The sequence below is a fragment of the Notamacropus eugenii genome, chromosome 4 (assembly GCF_028372415.1).
Source record: "Notamacropus eugenii isolate mMacEug1 chromosome 4, mMacEug1.pri_v2, whole genome shotgun sequence".
NCBI classification, from domain to species: Eukaryota; Metazoa; Chordata; class Mammalia; order Diprotodontia; family Macropodidae; genus Notamacropus; species Notamacropus eugenii.
This window is the reverse complement of record NC_092875.1, coordinates 64950105-64967590: the sequence shown is the minus strand read 5'-3', so window position 1 is coordinate 64967590 and position 17486 is coordinate 64950105. Positions and strand designations below refer to the sequence as shown.

Sequence of the window (17486 nt, the reverse complement as noted above, 5' to 3'; positions counted from 1 at the left end):
TTTGTCAAATATCAGTTTAACTTAGTAAACACTTGTTAAGTACATACTTTGTGTAAGGTACAGATAAGGGACCAGTAAGAAATGACTAGAAATGTAGGTGAAGGCTAGATTGGGGAGGCCTTTTCATGTCAGACTGAGTCATGTGTATTTTGTCCTAGAGGTGAAAGACAATCACTGAAGATCTTTGAGAATCATGTGAGAGGTGTCTGATCTGTGGATGAAAGTAAACAGTATAAATTCCAGGTACAAGGACCACTGCCTTAGTCTTGTCTATGAAGAGCCAGGAAGTGCATTCCAGAGAGGAATGTAAAGAGCTCCATTAAGATAAATTCATAGACAGTGAGGAACTCATCAGGTGGTAGACTGTGCTTTGGCTGAGGAGAAGACATTGTATTTGGGGTCAGGGAAACCAGGGTTCAAATCCTCCTCCTTCTGACACTCTTAGTTTTGTCACCATGGGCAAGTCACTTAAGTTCTTCTTTCATCAGTTGCTTCATCTATAAAGCAGGGGGTTGGGTCTTTAGATTCTTTGCCAACTTTAAAACTCTGATCTCTAAAGGAGGGGGTTGGCTAGGTGACTGCCAAGAGTCTTAGCTGTATAGAAAAGACTCTCTAAATAGAGTTTCACTAACTCCCTCATTTTGCAGGTGAAAAACTGAGGCTGGGGAATGGAAACTGATTATTTGAGGACATACCAAGATTCAGGGGCAAGGCTAGGATTATAATGCAGGCCTTCTGACTCTGGTGTTGCTTATAAACAGAAGTGATGAAAACTGTGGCTCACCATCACCGGGGATCAGGTCATAGGCCAATTTGGCATCATCAGTGAGCAAACCATTCACACCCTAGGAGGCCACCAGAGGTCCTACAACAAACCACTTGTTGAAGGAATGCAGTCCTAGTCGCAAAGGAGGTTGTTTCTTCTAGGACCAGTCAATCCTAGTAGCCATGACGTGTGTGGGTGGATGTGCACATGCACGTGTAGGTGTATATATGTGTGTGTGTGTGTGTGTGCGCGTGTGCACACGCATGTGCTGACTTTAATGATTGCAGAGCACTTTACTTACATTTCCTCAATTAAGCTTCCCAGACACCTGGGGAACTATAAGTATTTCCATACTCACTTTACAGATGAGAAAACTGAGACTTAGAGAGGTGAATTGACTTGCCCATGGCCCCTTATATGTAATTAGTATCAGAGATGGGATTTGAACCCAGGTCTCCCTGACTTCATGTACTCTATCTACTTTGCAACACTATCTGTCCATGTAACTGTGGCTTTACTTAGGCCTACCTGCTATCTCCCTCCAATTGACAGATGTTGCTCTCCTCCGATCTCTGTCTCCTACAGTCAAAGTCTTTGCGGCCTGCTATCTTGGTGAAGAAGATGGACCGTGTCCTGTGCCCAGGGGAAGATGGTGAAGAGAATGGTTCGGTAATAGAACACAAAACAATTCCTTGGCAGATCTTCCCAGTACTTTCAGATCAACAGTCTCAGGGAGTTGAACTGGTCTTGGCATATGCAGTACCTATCCTAGACAAGAAAAAGACTTCTCGCTTGGTGAAGGAGATATCAGCTGTGTACCCACTAGAGGGCCAACAGCATCTCAAAAGGGTCCGAGCATGCAAAGATAAGGCCAGTCCTCACCCATTGGAAATGTTGATTTGTTTAGCAAAGCCTGGGAAAGAGAAGGCAGAAGGCTTGCATACACTTTCAGAGCTCTTGCCTGATAAGCAAGTAGACTGTTGTGGTCTAGGGGAACCATTTCTTGTTCATGTACCTGCCCATCCGCCTTTGACCAGGATACAGTTTGAAGAAGCCAAGTTCCATTGGCCTACAGCCTTTCATGAAGACAAACATGTCACCAGTGCCCTCACGGGGCACCTTTTCTCAAGGGAAGAAAAAGTGAAGATGCAGACTTACATGAAACAAGCCATCTGGGCAGCCGAGCAAGGAGCAGAAAAGGGGATGAAGGCTATTGGGGCCGTAGTTGTTGATCCAGCTACAGACACCGTTCTTGCTGTAGGCCACGACTGTAGAAGTGCTTCAAATCCATTGCTCCATGCCACAATGGTTTGCATAGACCTTGTTGCCCAAGGGCAGGGGAGGGGCACGTATAATTTTAAATCTTTTCCTGCTTGTGTCTTCTCATCACTGGGGAATAGAGACCCACCAGCCTCAAAAGCCATCCGAGTCGGAACAGTACGGAAATTTGAATCCAGAGATGATGGGTTGCCCTATATCTGTACTGGCTATGAGCTTTATATCACAAGTGAGCCATGTGTAATGTGTGCCATGGCTCTGGTGCATTCCCGGATTCAAAGGGTCTTCTATGGAATTGCATCACCTGATGGGGCCCTGGGCACCAAATACAAGATTCATACCAGACAGGACCTCAATCATCGTTTTGAGGTGTTCAGAGGCATCTTGGAGGACCAGTGTTGTTCCTTAATCAGAGACACCTAGGCAGACAGCCAGTCTTTCAAATAGTTTTGATTTTTTTCTTTCCCACATCTTCCTCTTTTCATCATAATGTAGCCCATATCCTGTCCCCATCTGTCCCGGGTAGCCAAGATACTTTTCATTTCCTTCACCAGTGCCAGCTACCCCAGGTGGTCCCACATAGGCAGTTCTCTCACCCTCTCTTTTTATGTTCTAGCTGTTCGTCACTCAGCGATCTGCTCATGTTACATTTATGAATTTGTTAGTCTACTTACTGGCTGATTTTACCTGGAAAATGATTTGTTGCATGCCCTTCTTGTGATCATGTAAATTAAGTTCATGGCTGTCTAAATGACATAGTATTTCAAACCGGGGTCCTTGTTGGTATGTGACTGGAATGTAGGGTCTCCAGCAGCAGGATGAAGTGGCAGAACCATTACTTTGTTTTTAAATCTCACAAATCCTGGATGTGACTTTTTATGATAACTGTGATTGTCTTTTTTATTAAATTATGGAACGCAAACCTTGAAATACCAAAATAAAAATAAGAGAAATAAAATTGGATCATTGACAGGACATACTAGCTGTGTGCACATGGGCCAGGCATTTAATTTCTCATCTGTAAAACGGGGATAACATGGGGATACCTACCTCACAAGGGTGTTGTGGGGAACATACTTAGCAGACCTTCAAGTACCATGCAGATGTGGGTTATTATTATTATAAGCATTGAGACCTGGGTACCACACAACTATACCTGTATTAATTGTACTTCCTAAGGGTCTGTGATGGGCTGAGAATCTCCAGTACCGATTCTGGCTCCACAAAGCAGTAAGTTAGGCTGAGCAGCGTTTCACATTGAGGACCTTTTGTGGAGCATGACTTGGGAAAATGCTTCAGCAGCAGCATGATGAAGGGAGAACCGTGACTTTGTCTCTCAAATCTCTAATCCCTGTTTGTGACTCCCACAGTGGAGGAGGTGACTGCTCTAAAAGGATACTGAATTTGGAGTGAAGAGACCTGGTGCCAAACACGTGGGCATGTGACCATGGTCAAGGCTCTTTGTCTCCTGGGGCTTCAGTTTCCTCATCTATGAAGATGAAAGGGTTGGACTTGTTATAAGATCCCTTTAGCTTTAAATCATGCTGGGTGCCAGTATTGCAAACACTGACTGATTCAGGGACTTGATTGCATAGAAGGAAGAAAATTGCTGTAGAACCCACAAACTTAACAGATAAAGGTTGGATTCAGTTTAAAAAACATTTTTAAAAATTTTTTAAAAAGCAAATTTTCATATTGTTTGTTTTTATATCATTTATTTCCTACTATAACCCTCTCATACCCCTCTCCTAGAGAGCTATTTCTTAGAATAAAGAAGAAAAAGAGAGAAATAAAGGTGAAAAATGGTTAAACTAACCACCATAGCAAAAAAACAAAACAACAAAAAAACCTGACATATTCGGTGTTTTACACCCATGGTCCATCACTTGTGTAATGAAGTGGTGAAGAGAATGTTAACCTCTTTGAAGGCAGGGACTATCCTGCTTGTCTTTGCATCTCCAGAGCTTGACACAGAGTGATTGTTTAACTAGATTGGATCTCTCTTCTCATCTTTCTTATTTGGAGCCAAGCTTGGGCTTTATAATTTTGCAACATTCATTTTAATTTGTTTGATTGTTATGGTTGTGTATATTATTTTCTTACTTCACTTTGAATCAGTTCATATATCCTTCCATGCTTTTCTGTGTTCATTATTTGTTATTTTTCACACTACTGTAAAATTCCATTATATTCATGTACTACATTTTCTTTAGCTGTTCACCAGTAGGTGGGCATCTACTTTGTTGCTGAATCTTTGCTCCCACGAATAAATAATGCTATAAATATTCTGGTGCACGTGGAGCCTTTTTCCCCCACTTTGGTTATTGACATCCTTAAGCCATATGCCTACCAATGAAGTCTCTGGGTCAAAGGGCATGAACATTCCGAATAATTCCACATTCACTTTCTAGAATGGTTGTACCAATTTACAGCTCCATCAGCAATGCATTAGTGTGCCTGTTTTCCCTTTCGGCACTGACAATTCCCATCACCAGACATTTATTCAGTGACTATATGTCAGAGTCTGCAGGCATGGGGAATATAAAGACAAAAATAAAATAATCCTTTCCCTTAAGGAGCTTACATTTTACTGGGGTGATATATCATGTTCTCTGATCGATAGATACTAAGTAAGTACAAAAACATTTTGCTTTACTAACAGTTGGAAAGGATCAGAAAAGGATTTATGTAAGTGATGGCCCATGAACTGAATGTTGAAGGAAACAAAGGATTCTTAGGGGCATGAGTTGGGCAAGAGTGCTTTTCAGACAAGGAAGAAAGCATGTACTGACATGGAGGTATAAAGTTTATCTTACTAGAAGAACAGCTTGTAGGCCAGTGGTATGTGGTAGAATTGTATTTACATCCAGTTTAACATGCAAATCCAACACCCTTTCAATTCTTACAGTTGCCCTGGGGGACTAGACAAGGGTGTGTGTAGTGTGGCCTCTGTGAGGAGAAGGCACCCTCTGGTAAGAAGAGGCAGCTAGAAGGATAGAGCATTGGCTCTGCAGTCAGGAAGACCTGAGTTCAAGTTTGACCTCAGCCATATATTAGTTGTGTGACCCTGAACAAATCACTTAAGTTCTGTCTGTCTTACTCTCAGCATCAATAAAATGGGAACAGTAGTCCTTACCTCTCACGGCTGTGACCATAAAGTGAGATATTTATAATGTCTTTTACAAACCTTAAAACTCTGTATGAATGTTAGTTATTATTATTAGCTATTATTATTGCTAACTAGGTGCTGTATTCACTTTTTTCCTATCTGCTGAAGTACATATGCTGTTAGCACCCTCTAAACGTTGGCTAGCATTTGGAGACAATGTTCTAGTTGCATGTCCTGTTTACAATTCTTGTCTTTTTCTTTTTTTAGTATCTTCCATTGGACCTTTCACATTGTCTGGTACATAGATGTTCAATAAATGTTTGTCAGTTCATTGTTGATGACTTAACAATAAGAAAGTCTTTATTAATAAGTTCCATGCATGGGAAAATTAGGTTTCTAATTCTGCTTTTAAATAATAAGATACCTCTAAGATAAACTAGAAAAACTAAATGAGGATTATCTATATATTATAAGGAACTTGCTTTTGTCCAACTTTAGACAACAAACTTGAAATAATGGTCTTCACCTGGTGAATTTGCCTTTCATTCTAACCACTCTATTTTGGTAGCATCTGGTAAGGTTAGTTTTCTCAAATGTAAAAAGGGGGTAAAAATGTATGACTAACTTCCTCTGAAGATCATTGTTAGGAAAGCACTCTGCATATGGTAAAGGAATATGGAAATGGGAGATTTGCTTATTATTATGTACAGTAACATACAGGCAGTTTTGTGGGTGTGAATGGACTATTCCAGATCAAGCTCCATTTAAAGAAATGGAAACACTCCTTGCTTATTTTTTTTTCTAACTATGTTTCCTTGTACAAGAGCCTCAGCTCCTGGTGTCTCCGCTGTCCGTCTTCCGTACCAGGCATGCTGTCCCTCCTCACCTACACCACCTAACCTTCCTGTCTTTCTTCAAGTCCTGCTAAAGTGCCCCCTTCCTCAGGAAGCCTTTCCTAATCCCCCTGAATTTTAGCTCCTTCCCTGTGAGCCCGCCCTTCTTTATCTGTCTAAATGGTGTTTGTACATAGTTGTTTGCACATTGTCTCCCCTGCTAGACTGGAAGCGTCCTGAGGGCAGGAACAGACTTTTGCCTTGCCTTGGATCCCTAGCTTTTAGCATAGCGCCTGGCACATAGTAAGCACTATGGAAATGGTAACTGTTGTTATTGTCATCATTATGATCGCTGTTGTTGCTGTTTTCTTCACCAGTGTGTTCACAGGTCCATTCTGTCAGTAAATCCATTCAGTGAGTAAAGTACATGATGAAGTCCTGTTATTGAATGAAATTGATTGGATGACATCAGTGGGTCCACGATCTCAACAGAATGGCCACTGTGTGATCCTCGGCTTTGCCTCCCCCGAGATGAGCACAGCGCCCCAGGAACCTTCCCTCCCTGGCTCTCACATTCCTTAGAGAACAGTACAGCTCTATGGCAACCCTGTCTGCCCTTGGGTCACTTCAGGACTGGTCTTTGTCTTTTTCAGGTCATACACATCTTCTCTTGCTCAAATCATTATTTGTAATATACTGTGGCCAATATACACTTTGCTGTTGTTCAGTCATGTCCAACTCTTCACAACCCCATTAGAGGTTTTCTTGGCAAAGATACTGGCATGATTTGCCATTTCCTTCTCCAGCTCATTTTATAGATGAGGAAACTGAGACAAACAGGATGAAGTGCCTTGTCCAGGGTCACACAGCTAGTGAATGTCTGAAGCCAGATTTGAACTCAAGAAGATGAGTCTTCCTAACTTCCTAATATTCTATCCACTGCACCTCTTAGTGACCCCTGTATACATCTATTGTGTGTCTTTTCTTTGCTTTTGGGATAATCTGTGTTTTGAATTCTGAGATCACAGTGTTCCTTGATGCACAGTCATGTAGCATCTTTGGGAGAAACACCATGTGTTTAACACCACTATTTGGAACAGTGAACAGCATGCACTCATTGAAAGCTTTGTACCTTTTTCCCCTTGTAGCCCGGCCTGAACTCTTCATTCTGGGGCTCAGTTCATTGACCATCTGTAGCTGTGAATAGAAACAGGGCCACTAAACTATACCTAAGGATCTTTGCAGGCTGCATATTGACTTAGAAAACCACATATTAACATCATCCATCTCCTATCATATTTTTATTTATTTGGTTAACTATTTCCTAATTTTTAATCTGGTTAAATGTTGAGGGGCACCTGATCTTTGGTACCTAAAATAGAGGTACAGTGGGACTGACTCATTGAGTTGCTTGTCCAGTCCAGTCACATGTCATAATGATCATTGCATCAGAAAGGCAGGGCTTGACCTTTTAAATTGAATTCCTTACTTAAAAAAGAAAACTGTATTTGAGCTATTGAGGATTTTCTTAATCCTCATTCTCCTTGGCCTGTCTGCAGATTTAGACATTGTTGATCACTTTCTCCTCCTTGATACTCTCTTCTCTCTGCATTTTTGGGGCACTTCTCCCTCTCCTGGTTCTCCTCCTACCTCTCTGATTGTTCCTTCTCTGTCTCCTGTGCTAGATCTTCACCCAGGGCTTGCCCTCCAACTGTAGATGTCCCTTAGGGCTCTGTCCTAGGGCCTCTTTTCTTCTCCCTCTACACTATTTCACTTAGTGATCTTACCAGCTCTCATGCATTATCATCTTTGTGCAGATGATTCTCAAATCTACCTAATCTTGCCTCAGCCTCTCTGCTGACCTCTCATCTCAGATCTCCAACTGCCTTTGAAACAACTTTAAAACAAACATTTCAAACTGAATATCCAGGCAACTTTTTAAACTCAACATGTCCAAAATAGAACTCAATATCTTTCCCCCTAAACAATCTCCCCTTCCTACTTCCTTATTACTGGGGAGGGCAACACCATCTCAGCCTCTCTGGTTCCAACCTAGGAGTCAGCCTGGACTCCTCACTTTCACCCCCATATCCAAGCTGGTTCCAAGGCCTGTCGATCTCACCATTGCAGCATCTCTTATATACTCTCTCTCCTGTAACTGTCATCCCTGTAATGTGAATCCTCATCACCTCCCACTTTGATTGCAGTAGGCTGCTGGTGGGTTGGCCTACCTCCAGTCTCCACTCCAGTCTATCCCCTAGTCAGTCACTAAAGTGATTTTCTGAAAGCACAGGTCTGATCATGTCTTACACACACACATGCACGCACGCACGCGCGTGCACACACACTCCTTCACTGCACTCCAGTGGCTCCTGTTGCCTCCAGGAACAAATACAAAATGCTCTGTTTGGCATTCAAAGTCTTTCACAACTTAGCCTCCTTCTACCTTTCCAGTTTCCTTAAACCTTACTCCCACAGGTATACTCTTGTATCCAGTGACACTGGTCTCCTGGCTTTTCCATGAACCAAACCCTCCATCTCTTGGCTCCAGGTATTTTCCCTGATTGTTTTCATGCCTGAAGTACTCTCCCTCCTCTATTTTCCCTCCTGACCTCTCTGGCTTCCTGTATGCCCCAACTAAAATCCCAACTTTTATAGGAAGCCTTTCCCAACTCCTTTAAAAAAATTATTTGTTTGTTTTTAGATTTCAACATTCACTTCTACAAGGTTTTGAGTTCCAAATTTTCTCTCCATCTCCCCTCCACTGACCCCAAGACAGCATGCATTCTGATTACCCCTTCCCTCAATCTTCCTTTCCTTCTATCACACCCCTCGCTTCTTTTATACCCTTCCCCTCTATTTTCTGGTAGGTCAAGATAGATTTCTATACCCCATTGCCTGTAGGTCTTATTTCCCAGTTGCATGTAAAAACAATTTTTAACATTCATTTTTAAAACTTTGAATTCCAACTTCTCTCCCTTCCCCCCCATTGAAAAGGCAAGCAGTTTGATATTGGTTACATATGTGTAGTCATGCAAAACACTTCCATAACAGTCATGTTATGAAAGACTATATTTCCCTCCATCCTATCCTGCCCCCTATCTATTCTATTCTCTCTTTTGACCCTGTCCCTCCCCAAAAGTGTTTACTTCTAATTACTCTCTCCTCCTATTTGCTCTCCCTTCTATCATCCCCCCATGCCTGCTTATTCCCTTCCCACCTACTTTCCTGTAGTGTAAGATAGGTTTTCGTACCAAAATGAGTGTGCATGTTATTTCCTCCTTAAGCCAAATCCTTTGAGAGTAAAGTTCGCTCTTTCCCTCTCGCCTCTTCTCTCCTCCCCTCTACTGAAAAAGCTTTTTCTTTCCTCTTTTATGTGAGAGATAATTTACCCCATTCTATTTCTCCCTTTCTCCTCCTAATATATTCCTCTCTCACCCCTTAATTTTATTTTTTTAGATATCATCCCTTCATATTCAACTTACCCTGTGCCCTCTGTCTACATATATAAAATCCCTCCAACTACCTTAATACTGAGAACAAGTCTCAAGAGTTACAAATATTATCTTTCCATGTAGGAATGTAAACAGTTCAACTTTAGGAAGTCCCTTATGATTGCTCTTTCCTTGTTTACCTTTTCATACTTCTCTTGATTCTTGTGTTTGAAAGTCAGATTTTCTATTCTGCTCTGTTCTTTTCATCAAGAATGCTTGGAAGTCCTCTATTTCATTGAATGACCAATTTTTCCCCTGAAGTATTATGTTCAGTTTTTCTGGATAGGTGATTCTTGGTTTTAATCCTAGCTTCCGTGACCTCTGGAATGTCATATTCCAAGCCCTCTGATCTGCTGCTAGATCTTGTGTTATCCTGATTGTGTTTCTACAATACTTGAATTGTTTATTTCTGGTTGCGTGCAGTATTTTCTCCTTGACCTGGGAGCTCTGGAATTTGGCTACATTATTCCTAAGAGTTTTCCTTTTGGGATCTCTTTGAGGAGGTGATTGGTGGATTCTTTCAATATCTCCCCTCTGGTTCTAGAACATCAGGGCAGTTTTCCTTGATAATTTCTTGGAAGGTGATGTCTAGGCGAGACCACTCTACTTTCTCACATAGATCTACAGGTTTTTTCCCCACTGACCCTCCAATTTGTCCTCGGCGTTTTGGGGTTGTGAAGTATGGAAACCAACACAGGTGTCAGGGATTCAGTTCCCCTGAGGCCTGCTCAGGTCTGGTCTGTGCCAGGGCGACCCTCTCTGGACTGCACTGTGCTCTCAGTGAAGTGCAATTGATGCTTCCCGTCGACCTTCCACACTGTCTTGGGCTGATTTTCTTCACTCCGTCATTCTGTGGGTTCTGCAGCTCCTGAATTTGTTTAGAGGCATTTTTCACAGGTATTTGGCTGGGTTTGGGGGGAGAGCTCTAGCAAGTCCCTGCTTCTACTCTACCATCTTGACTCCACCCCTTTCCCAACTCCTCTTAATTGTCGTGCCTTCTCTCTGTTATTTTTTTTCTACATATCCTGTATAATGCTTGATTTGTGTATATTTGTTTGCATGTCATCTCCCTCATTATACTATAAGCTCCTTGAGAGCAAGAACTGTCTTTTGTCTCTTTTTGTATCTCTGGTGCTTAGCACAGTGCCTGGTATATAGTAGGTGCTTAATAAATGTATATTGATTGAACTTTGTAACTGAAACTGTGGCTGTGCCCTACTTAGGGAGTACTCATTCTGTGCAGGGCTTCCCTCAGTGAAAAGAGAAGTTGGGGGGAAATGTAAATGTGAGAAGAATTGGTCAATAGTATAAGACAGAATCAAGTTCCAGAGTGTCAGGTGATTGTAGCAAACAGTTGTTGGTCAGGCTGTCCTGGGAGGAAGAGAGCCATGGGATGGGGAGGTGAAGTGGGCTTCCTGGAGGAGCGGGGGTTTTTTGATCAGGGCCAGAGCAAGGAGGAAGGTGGCCACTGGGGACAAGGGAATGGTGCAAAGACAAGAAAGTACAAAGTGTAACAGGGGCACCCTAGGTTATCTTGGGCATGATTTTTTTTCCATCCCTTAGAATATCCTGCACCCCTTCAAAGAATTCATTTAGAAAGCAGTTGTTAAGTGTTTTCTGAGTGCCAGGCATTGTGTGAGATGCTGGGATTGTAGCCCATGGGTGCCAGTATGGAACAGAGGCAGTGTGGGACAGTAGGAGGAGCACTAGTTTGGAGCCAGAGATCCTGGGTTCAGATCCTGCACCTGCCACATCTACCTTGTGGAATGTAGGCTATCAAACCACCACTTCTCTCAGGCTTGCTTTTCTCATCTGTAAAATGACAGGGGGAGGCACTGGGCTTGGTCGTTTAGTGTCCCTTCCAGCTTCAAATCATGATCCTCTGGTCTTGTGACAGCAGCTTTTTGTATGAGAGAACTGTCTGGGTTGGTAGGTATTGATGCTCTTATTGAGAGAGCAAACTGCTGCCATCTGGTCATATGGTAAGCAGCTCTGGAGGAGTTAGAAACAAAAGGAAAATTGTCGACCAAAAGATGATTTGGTGTCTTCTTTGTTAGTTTAATTGAGTTTTTCACTTGGATGCATGCAGGGAGGTGTTTATGCATTTCCTTTTTAGGTGTTGGTGTCTGTACCAGCATCCGAGCATAAATTGAAGTATCTTCTTTGAGTTGGACTGAATGTGTGCATGAGGCCTGCACCGTGTGATTGTATGAAGACCTCCTCCACAACATGTGGACACTTGGGCATCTGGTGGCTTGGTGTAACTTTTGTCCCCTTCTCTTCCAGGGTTGCCATCTTCATCAGCCAGCTGACTTGGGGGAGCATCTGTTAGAGCAATGTCAGGTAAGGAACATTGTCACGTACAGCTGGTGCCATGGTTTGTTACCAACATTTTGCTGCACGTGACTTCCATAAGTCTGCAGATGCCCTAAGGAGAAGGTGGCTGGATTGGCTGATTTGTTTAACTTGGAGTATCCTGTGTGGGCATTTATAAAAGTGGAAACGCTCAGTGTCCACATTGAGTAGCCTTGAGAAACTCTCTTGCTCTGTTAGCTCAGCTGATGATTCAGTTAATTCAGTGAAGCTTTGGGGAGGCCTGACTACGTGCTTGGCCCCTGCTGTAAGCACTCAGAGGCAAGAATAGATTTGGACACGTTTTGTAAGGGCCTGCTGTGTGCAAGGCATGGGGGATACTACAGAGTCCTGTCCCCTACAAGCTTAGCTACTTAGATGTGGGGCATGTCCACAGACTAGTACTATGTATGGTTGCATTTGGTGGGGCAGAGCCAGACAGAGTGCTCTGGGAAAGCTAAGGCAAAAACCACTTTCACTTGAGGAAAATTTGGATTTAGAGCTGGAAAGGACCTTAGATTCTAATCCCTCATTTTACAGATAAGGAAACTGAAGCCTGGAGGGGGAGGGCTGGGATTGCTGCCTGAGGCTCCCATGGTGGCACAGGTGAGCTCAGTCCACTCTTCTGGCCAAAGAGATAGAATTTCCAGAGAAAGCCTTTCTGGGCATCTGCTGCTGCCATCTCGGATCCTTCCTTCCTGAAAGATAAGTCATGCTGGGAGCTCTGGTTCCTGCCTTGTGGCTTCCTTTTCGGGTCCTGACCATTTCAGGCCTGAGCCACGACTTTGATCTCTCCTGTGGCTGTTATATCCTCCTTCCTCCCTGGTGACCAAGGCCTCTTTGTGATTGCTTCCTATCTCTTGAAGATTCAACTTTGATCTACACATTATTTCTTATTACTCTTTAATAATTTTTTTCTCAATTACATGTAAACTAAAATTTTTAACATTTTTTTTTAATCTTGAGTTCCAAATTCTCTCTCTCCCTCCTTTCTTCCCCTCCCCACTCCTTGAGAAGGCAAGCAATTTTATATAGTTTATATATGTGCAGTCATGCAAAACATTTCCATATTAACCATGTTGCAAACAGAAATGCAGACCAAAAAACCAAAAATAATAAATTGAGTTAAGAAAGCATGCTTCAATCTCCATTTAGACTCCATCAGTTTTTTTTCTCCAGAGGTGGCTAGCATTTTTCATCCTGAGTCCTTCGAAATTGTATTGCTGAGAATAGTCCTATTTAGTCTTAGCACTTTTCTAGCCATGGGCCTGTTTCCTCATCTATAAAATGGAAATACTATTTAGTCATTGAATTAGTGTTAAGTGTGGGCTATCTTTCAGGCTGTACTCACTGGGGAGGCAAAAAAAGGCCGGAACTGTCCTTGCCCAACCTCCTTCCTAGGTTGTGAAAAGAGAGCTCCAGAAGTGAGGTTTGCCAGCTTGGATCTGCCAGATCCTGATTGGTGGTTCCCCCATTGCTCTGTTAGTTGCCCCATCATTCGTATCTTTGCTCCCTGCAGTGGATACTGGGACTGAAGTGTCCACTCCAGATCTAGTCCTGGCCCTTCCTTCCAGAGGCAGGCACTTTGAACACCATCAGTGGCTTGTATTTCCATGTCCAGCAGCACTTTAGGGGTGGGGAGGAACACTGAAAGCAAAAGTAGCTTTGGGGTGTGTTGTCCAGTTAAAGTGAACATGTCATTTTCCTCTTTCAATCTTTGCTCCCACCATTAGAAGGCCCCATGCAGGACTTCATGGTACTTTAGGGGTGAGTCTGAGTTCCCAAAGGTCAAGGCAGTCAAGCACAGTCTCCAGCAGGTCCGACTAGCTGAGAGAGGTTCTGTCTTCCCTGCTGGCTCCAGATGTGCTCACTGCAGCCTAAAAGCATGGCTCCCCCTCAGTGCAGTTGTTCTTTCTGGCCCCTGCACACACCCCATGAGAGCCTGCTTCATATCCATTCCTGTGGGGGCCATTCTTGGGATCCTCATTTAGATGTCCTGTGGGGCAGGCGATATTTCAGGACCTTTCTCTACCTTCAGAAAGGATAACAATAGCTAGCATATATATAAAATACTTCAGGTTTGCAAAGTCCTTGGCAGGTATCTCATTGGATCCCCCAACCACCCCAGGAGGGAGGTGCTATTATTATCCCAATTTTACAGATGAAGAAACTGGGGCAAATAGAGGTGAATTGACTTGCCAGGGGTCTTATAGCTGGGAACTGTTTGAGACTGGATAGTTCTTGCAAGTCCAGTGCTCTATGCACTATGGCGCCCCCTAGCTTCCCCAAAGCCTATAGCACCTGATAGTCTCAGCCATTCAGGCACATTCAGGACCATATGAACAGTGGTCACCTTCCAGGCCCGATGTGTAACCATTCAAGGCCGAGACTGGGGGCAAGCAGATATTCTAAGGTACAACATGGGACATTTTTAATGGGACACTGCAAATATCTGATCACATTTCCCAGGGGATCAGGCCAAGGTCTTCCCTTTGGAGACCACTGTGGTGCGGAAGGCAGTTGGCTGACTCAGAGTAATACAGTATTTGCCATTCTGCACTAGTGAAGGCAGCTTTCTTGCGAGGCATTCCCTGCGCTAATGAAATCACAGGTCCAGACTTAAAAAAAAAAAGTTTCCAGAAGTTGAGATTGGACTGGGAATAGTTAGTATATTTCAGAAATATGACCGAACATTATTGGTTGTGTCTCATTCTTTATTAAAATTTAAAACTGTCTTTGAGTTGAGAATTTCACTACTTTTTTTACAGTCTCAGAATTTTAGCCTTATTCCTTTTTATGTTTTACAATATGCACAAAAGTATAGTCGTACGTATATGCACGTAGGAGGCGTGATAATAATCAAAATCTTAAAGCTGAAGTGAATCTAGGTCAGTTTTTGCTTGTGCTCTGCACAACCTCACAAGTATTTATCCAGCCCCTGCTCGAAGACCATCAGTAACAGAGAACTCAGGAGATGTTTGCATGGTTAGACACCTAATCATTGGAAACAAAAGTTGACCTCCTTGTGCCTTCCTCCTCACTATCCTCTGGAGCCTCAGAGAACAGTTTTCTCTCTCTCCCCCATGATCGCACTTCCCTCTTCAGAAATACTTCCTAAGTCTCCTCTTCTCCAATAAAACACATTTTCTGGGGTAACTATTCCAGCTGCCCCTCACACTGAGGACTTGGGTCCCCAGAGCTCTTAGGTTTTCCCTGAGGGGTCAGGAAAGGGTTGGCTTTCTGGTGCTATAGTTTGAGTCCTCTCCCCCCTTTATGAGTACTATCAATCAGTCCCTCAGACTTAATTAGCTTTTAGAAAGGATCTGGCATGGGAACAACAGGTGGCACAGATCATCTCCCTCCCCAAAAGTCTGAGACATCCTCAAAGAGCACATGGGGAAAGGGGTTTCTCCTAGCTCCTGGAAGGAGTCCTCAAGACTCTGACCTAGGTGGGAGTGGACCCTTTCTGGAGGGCACAACTTCTACCCGGGGACCCATCTGCTTTTGGCTCTGGAGGCTGATACTGCTGCTGGCCACTGCTTTCCTGGGTGCATTGCTAGCCCTCAGCTGGAAAGATGAGAAGGCTGGACCCTTCCAATCTCCTAGGGTCTTCTGACCACAGAGACAGGGACTTGGTCAATGTGGAGGCTCTTGCCTCCTCCCCTCCCCCACCAAAAGGCAGCTCTCTCTCCCCTGCCAGACATGCAGATCTGGGCTCAGAACTAGCCCTCAATTGTATGTAGACCTTCCAGTGTGACCAAGGTTCCCTAGCTAGTCTGAACAGACTTTCTAGGGAAGTGTCCAGACCTTGCTGACTGCTAGTTCTGATTAGGTTATTCCATCAAGAAGTGTTCTCACCCAACAGAGGTGTGTGTGTTAGTCCTTCATTGCCAAAGAAGACCATGCCATCAGAGAAATGATGACATGACTTGCACTTGAGTTTGTCTTGAGTGAGGGAGGGCTGGGCAGGTCACCAGCCTCACTTCTCCTCCAGAGCCATCTGAATCCAGTGACCAGATATTCATCAGGATGACTGGAGATGACCCAGGATGAGGCAGTTGGGGTTAAGTAACTTGCCCAAGGTCACTCAGCTAGTGAGTGTCAAGTGACTGAGGTGAGATTTGAACTCAGGTCCTCTTGACTCCTGCACTGGTGCTCTATCCATTGCACCACCTAGCTGCCCCTCCCAGCAAAGGTAATTAGTAACCAAAGGACTCTTCTTTTCTCACCACACACACACACACACACACACACACACACACACACACACACGGGTGTGTGTGTGTGTCCTGTTTCATTTAATTGTTCAGTGGTTTGAAAGTCTTCCCATCATCCTGGCCACTCTTTCAAAGCATTTTAATATACCTGAATACACTTTGGCCTAAAGGGGCCAAGGTCTCCCAGGACATCCTGGGTCATCTCCAGTCATCCTGATGAATATCTAGTCACTGGAGTCAGATGGCTCTAAAGGAGAAGTGAGGTTGGTGATCTGCACAGCCTTCCCTCCATCAAAACAAAGTCAAGTGCAAGTCATGTCATCATTTCTCTGATGGCGTGGTCTTCTTCAGCAACAAAGGACGAACACAACAATATACTAAATGTCCATACTAAAATATGTGAAATTAACACAGTACAAAAGATGTAGTCTGACTGAAGCAGCTTATGTGGATACTGTTGTCTCCTTTCTGGGCATTAGGGTTCTATTAACTTAGTATTAATTGCTTTCTTAGCATTCATTTGATCAATAAGCATTTATTGAGCTCCTACTATGTGCCAAGTTGAGTCCCTACCTTTAAGGAGCTTAGACACTATGAGGGAAACCGCATTTATATAGAAAATTAAATAGAAAACACATACAAAGTCATTTTAGGGGAGAGGGCATTAGCTACTTGAGAATCAAGAAAGGCTTCTTATATGGAATTAGCCCTTGAACTGAACTGTGGAGAGAGTGAGAGGCTCTCAAGAGTTGGGAAAGAGGAAATTATGTATTCCAGGCAAGGGGGGGATGAGAAGGAGGGGGCAGCCTGTGCAAAGGCCTGAGAACTGAAGAGGAAATTTCCCAGAGGAGGAGCTGCAAACCACCCAGCCATTCCACTTGATGGGAATGCAGACTAAGTGACAGAAACCTAGGATGGGAGGTTTCAGCCAGATTGGGAGGGGCTCACAAAGTCATTCAGTTAGGATTTATTTAAGTGGCTACATGCCAGACACTGTGCTGTGTAATGGGGTACCAAGACAAAACAGAAACAATTCTTGCCCTCAGGGATTTTAAATTCTATAGTGAGAGATAACATGTCCACCTAGGAGATACAAAATACATATGATATAAATATTAGATCATTTGTAGAGGAAGATGCTGACAACGGGGAGAGTCAAGAAAGGCCTTGTGGGAAAGTGGACCCTTGCGCTGATTTTGGGAGGAAATTTCCAAGGGTTCTAAGAGATTGAGGTGAGAGGGGAATGTGTCCCAGGCATGGGGACACTTGCTTTTCAGGTAAGAAAGAGCCTCCATAAGGACCTGACTGTGTGCTGAGGCACTTTGTGAGGAGTTCTGGACACACAAAGATGGAGATGACATGGGTCCCATTCTCCAAGAACCTCCAGTTTTCCTTTAGGGCTGGGGATGAGGAGGGTATGTACACAGATAACTAATA

General features: G+C 43.5%; 2 protein-coding genes across 3 annotated transcripts in view; both read left to right on the top strand.

Annotated features, from left to right (window-relative positions):
* Positions 1-11823, top strand: part of ADAT3 (adenosine deaminase tRNA specific 3) — a 38024-nt gene extending 26201 nt beyond the window's left edge. The window contains exon 2 of the mRNA XM_072601516.1: positions 1352-11823. Coding sequence (XP_072457617.1) covers positions 1388-2467 — 1080 coding nt within the window. The 5' untranslated portion in view covers positions 1352-1387 and the 3' untranslated portion in view covers positions 2468-11823. The remainder of the gene's footprint in view (positions 1-1351) is intronic.
* SCAMP4 (secretory carrier membrane protein 4) overlaps positions 1-17486 on the top strand; it is an 86502-nt gene that overhangs the window by 29266 nt on the left and 39750 nt on the right. For both annotated transcript variants that reach the window (XM_072601518.1, XM_072601517.1), the window contains exon 2: positions 11767-11823. In XM_072601518.1, the coding sequence (XP_072457619.1) occupies positions 11817-11823 (7 nt within the window). In that variant the 5' untranslated portion in view covers positions 11767-11816. The remainder of the gene's footprint in view (positions 1-11766; positions 11824-17486) is intronic.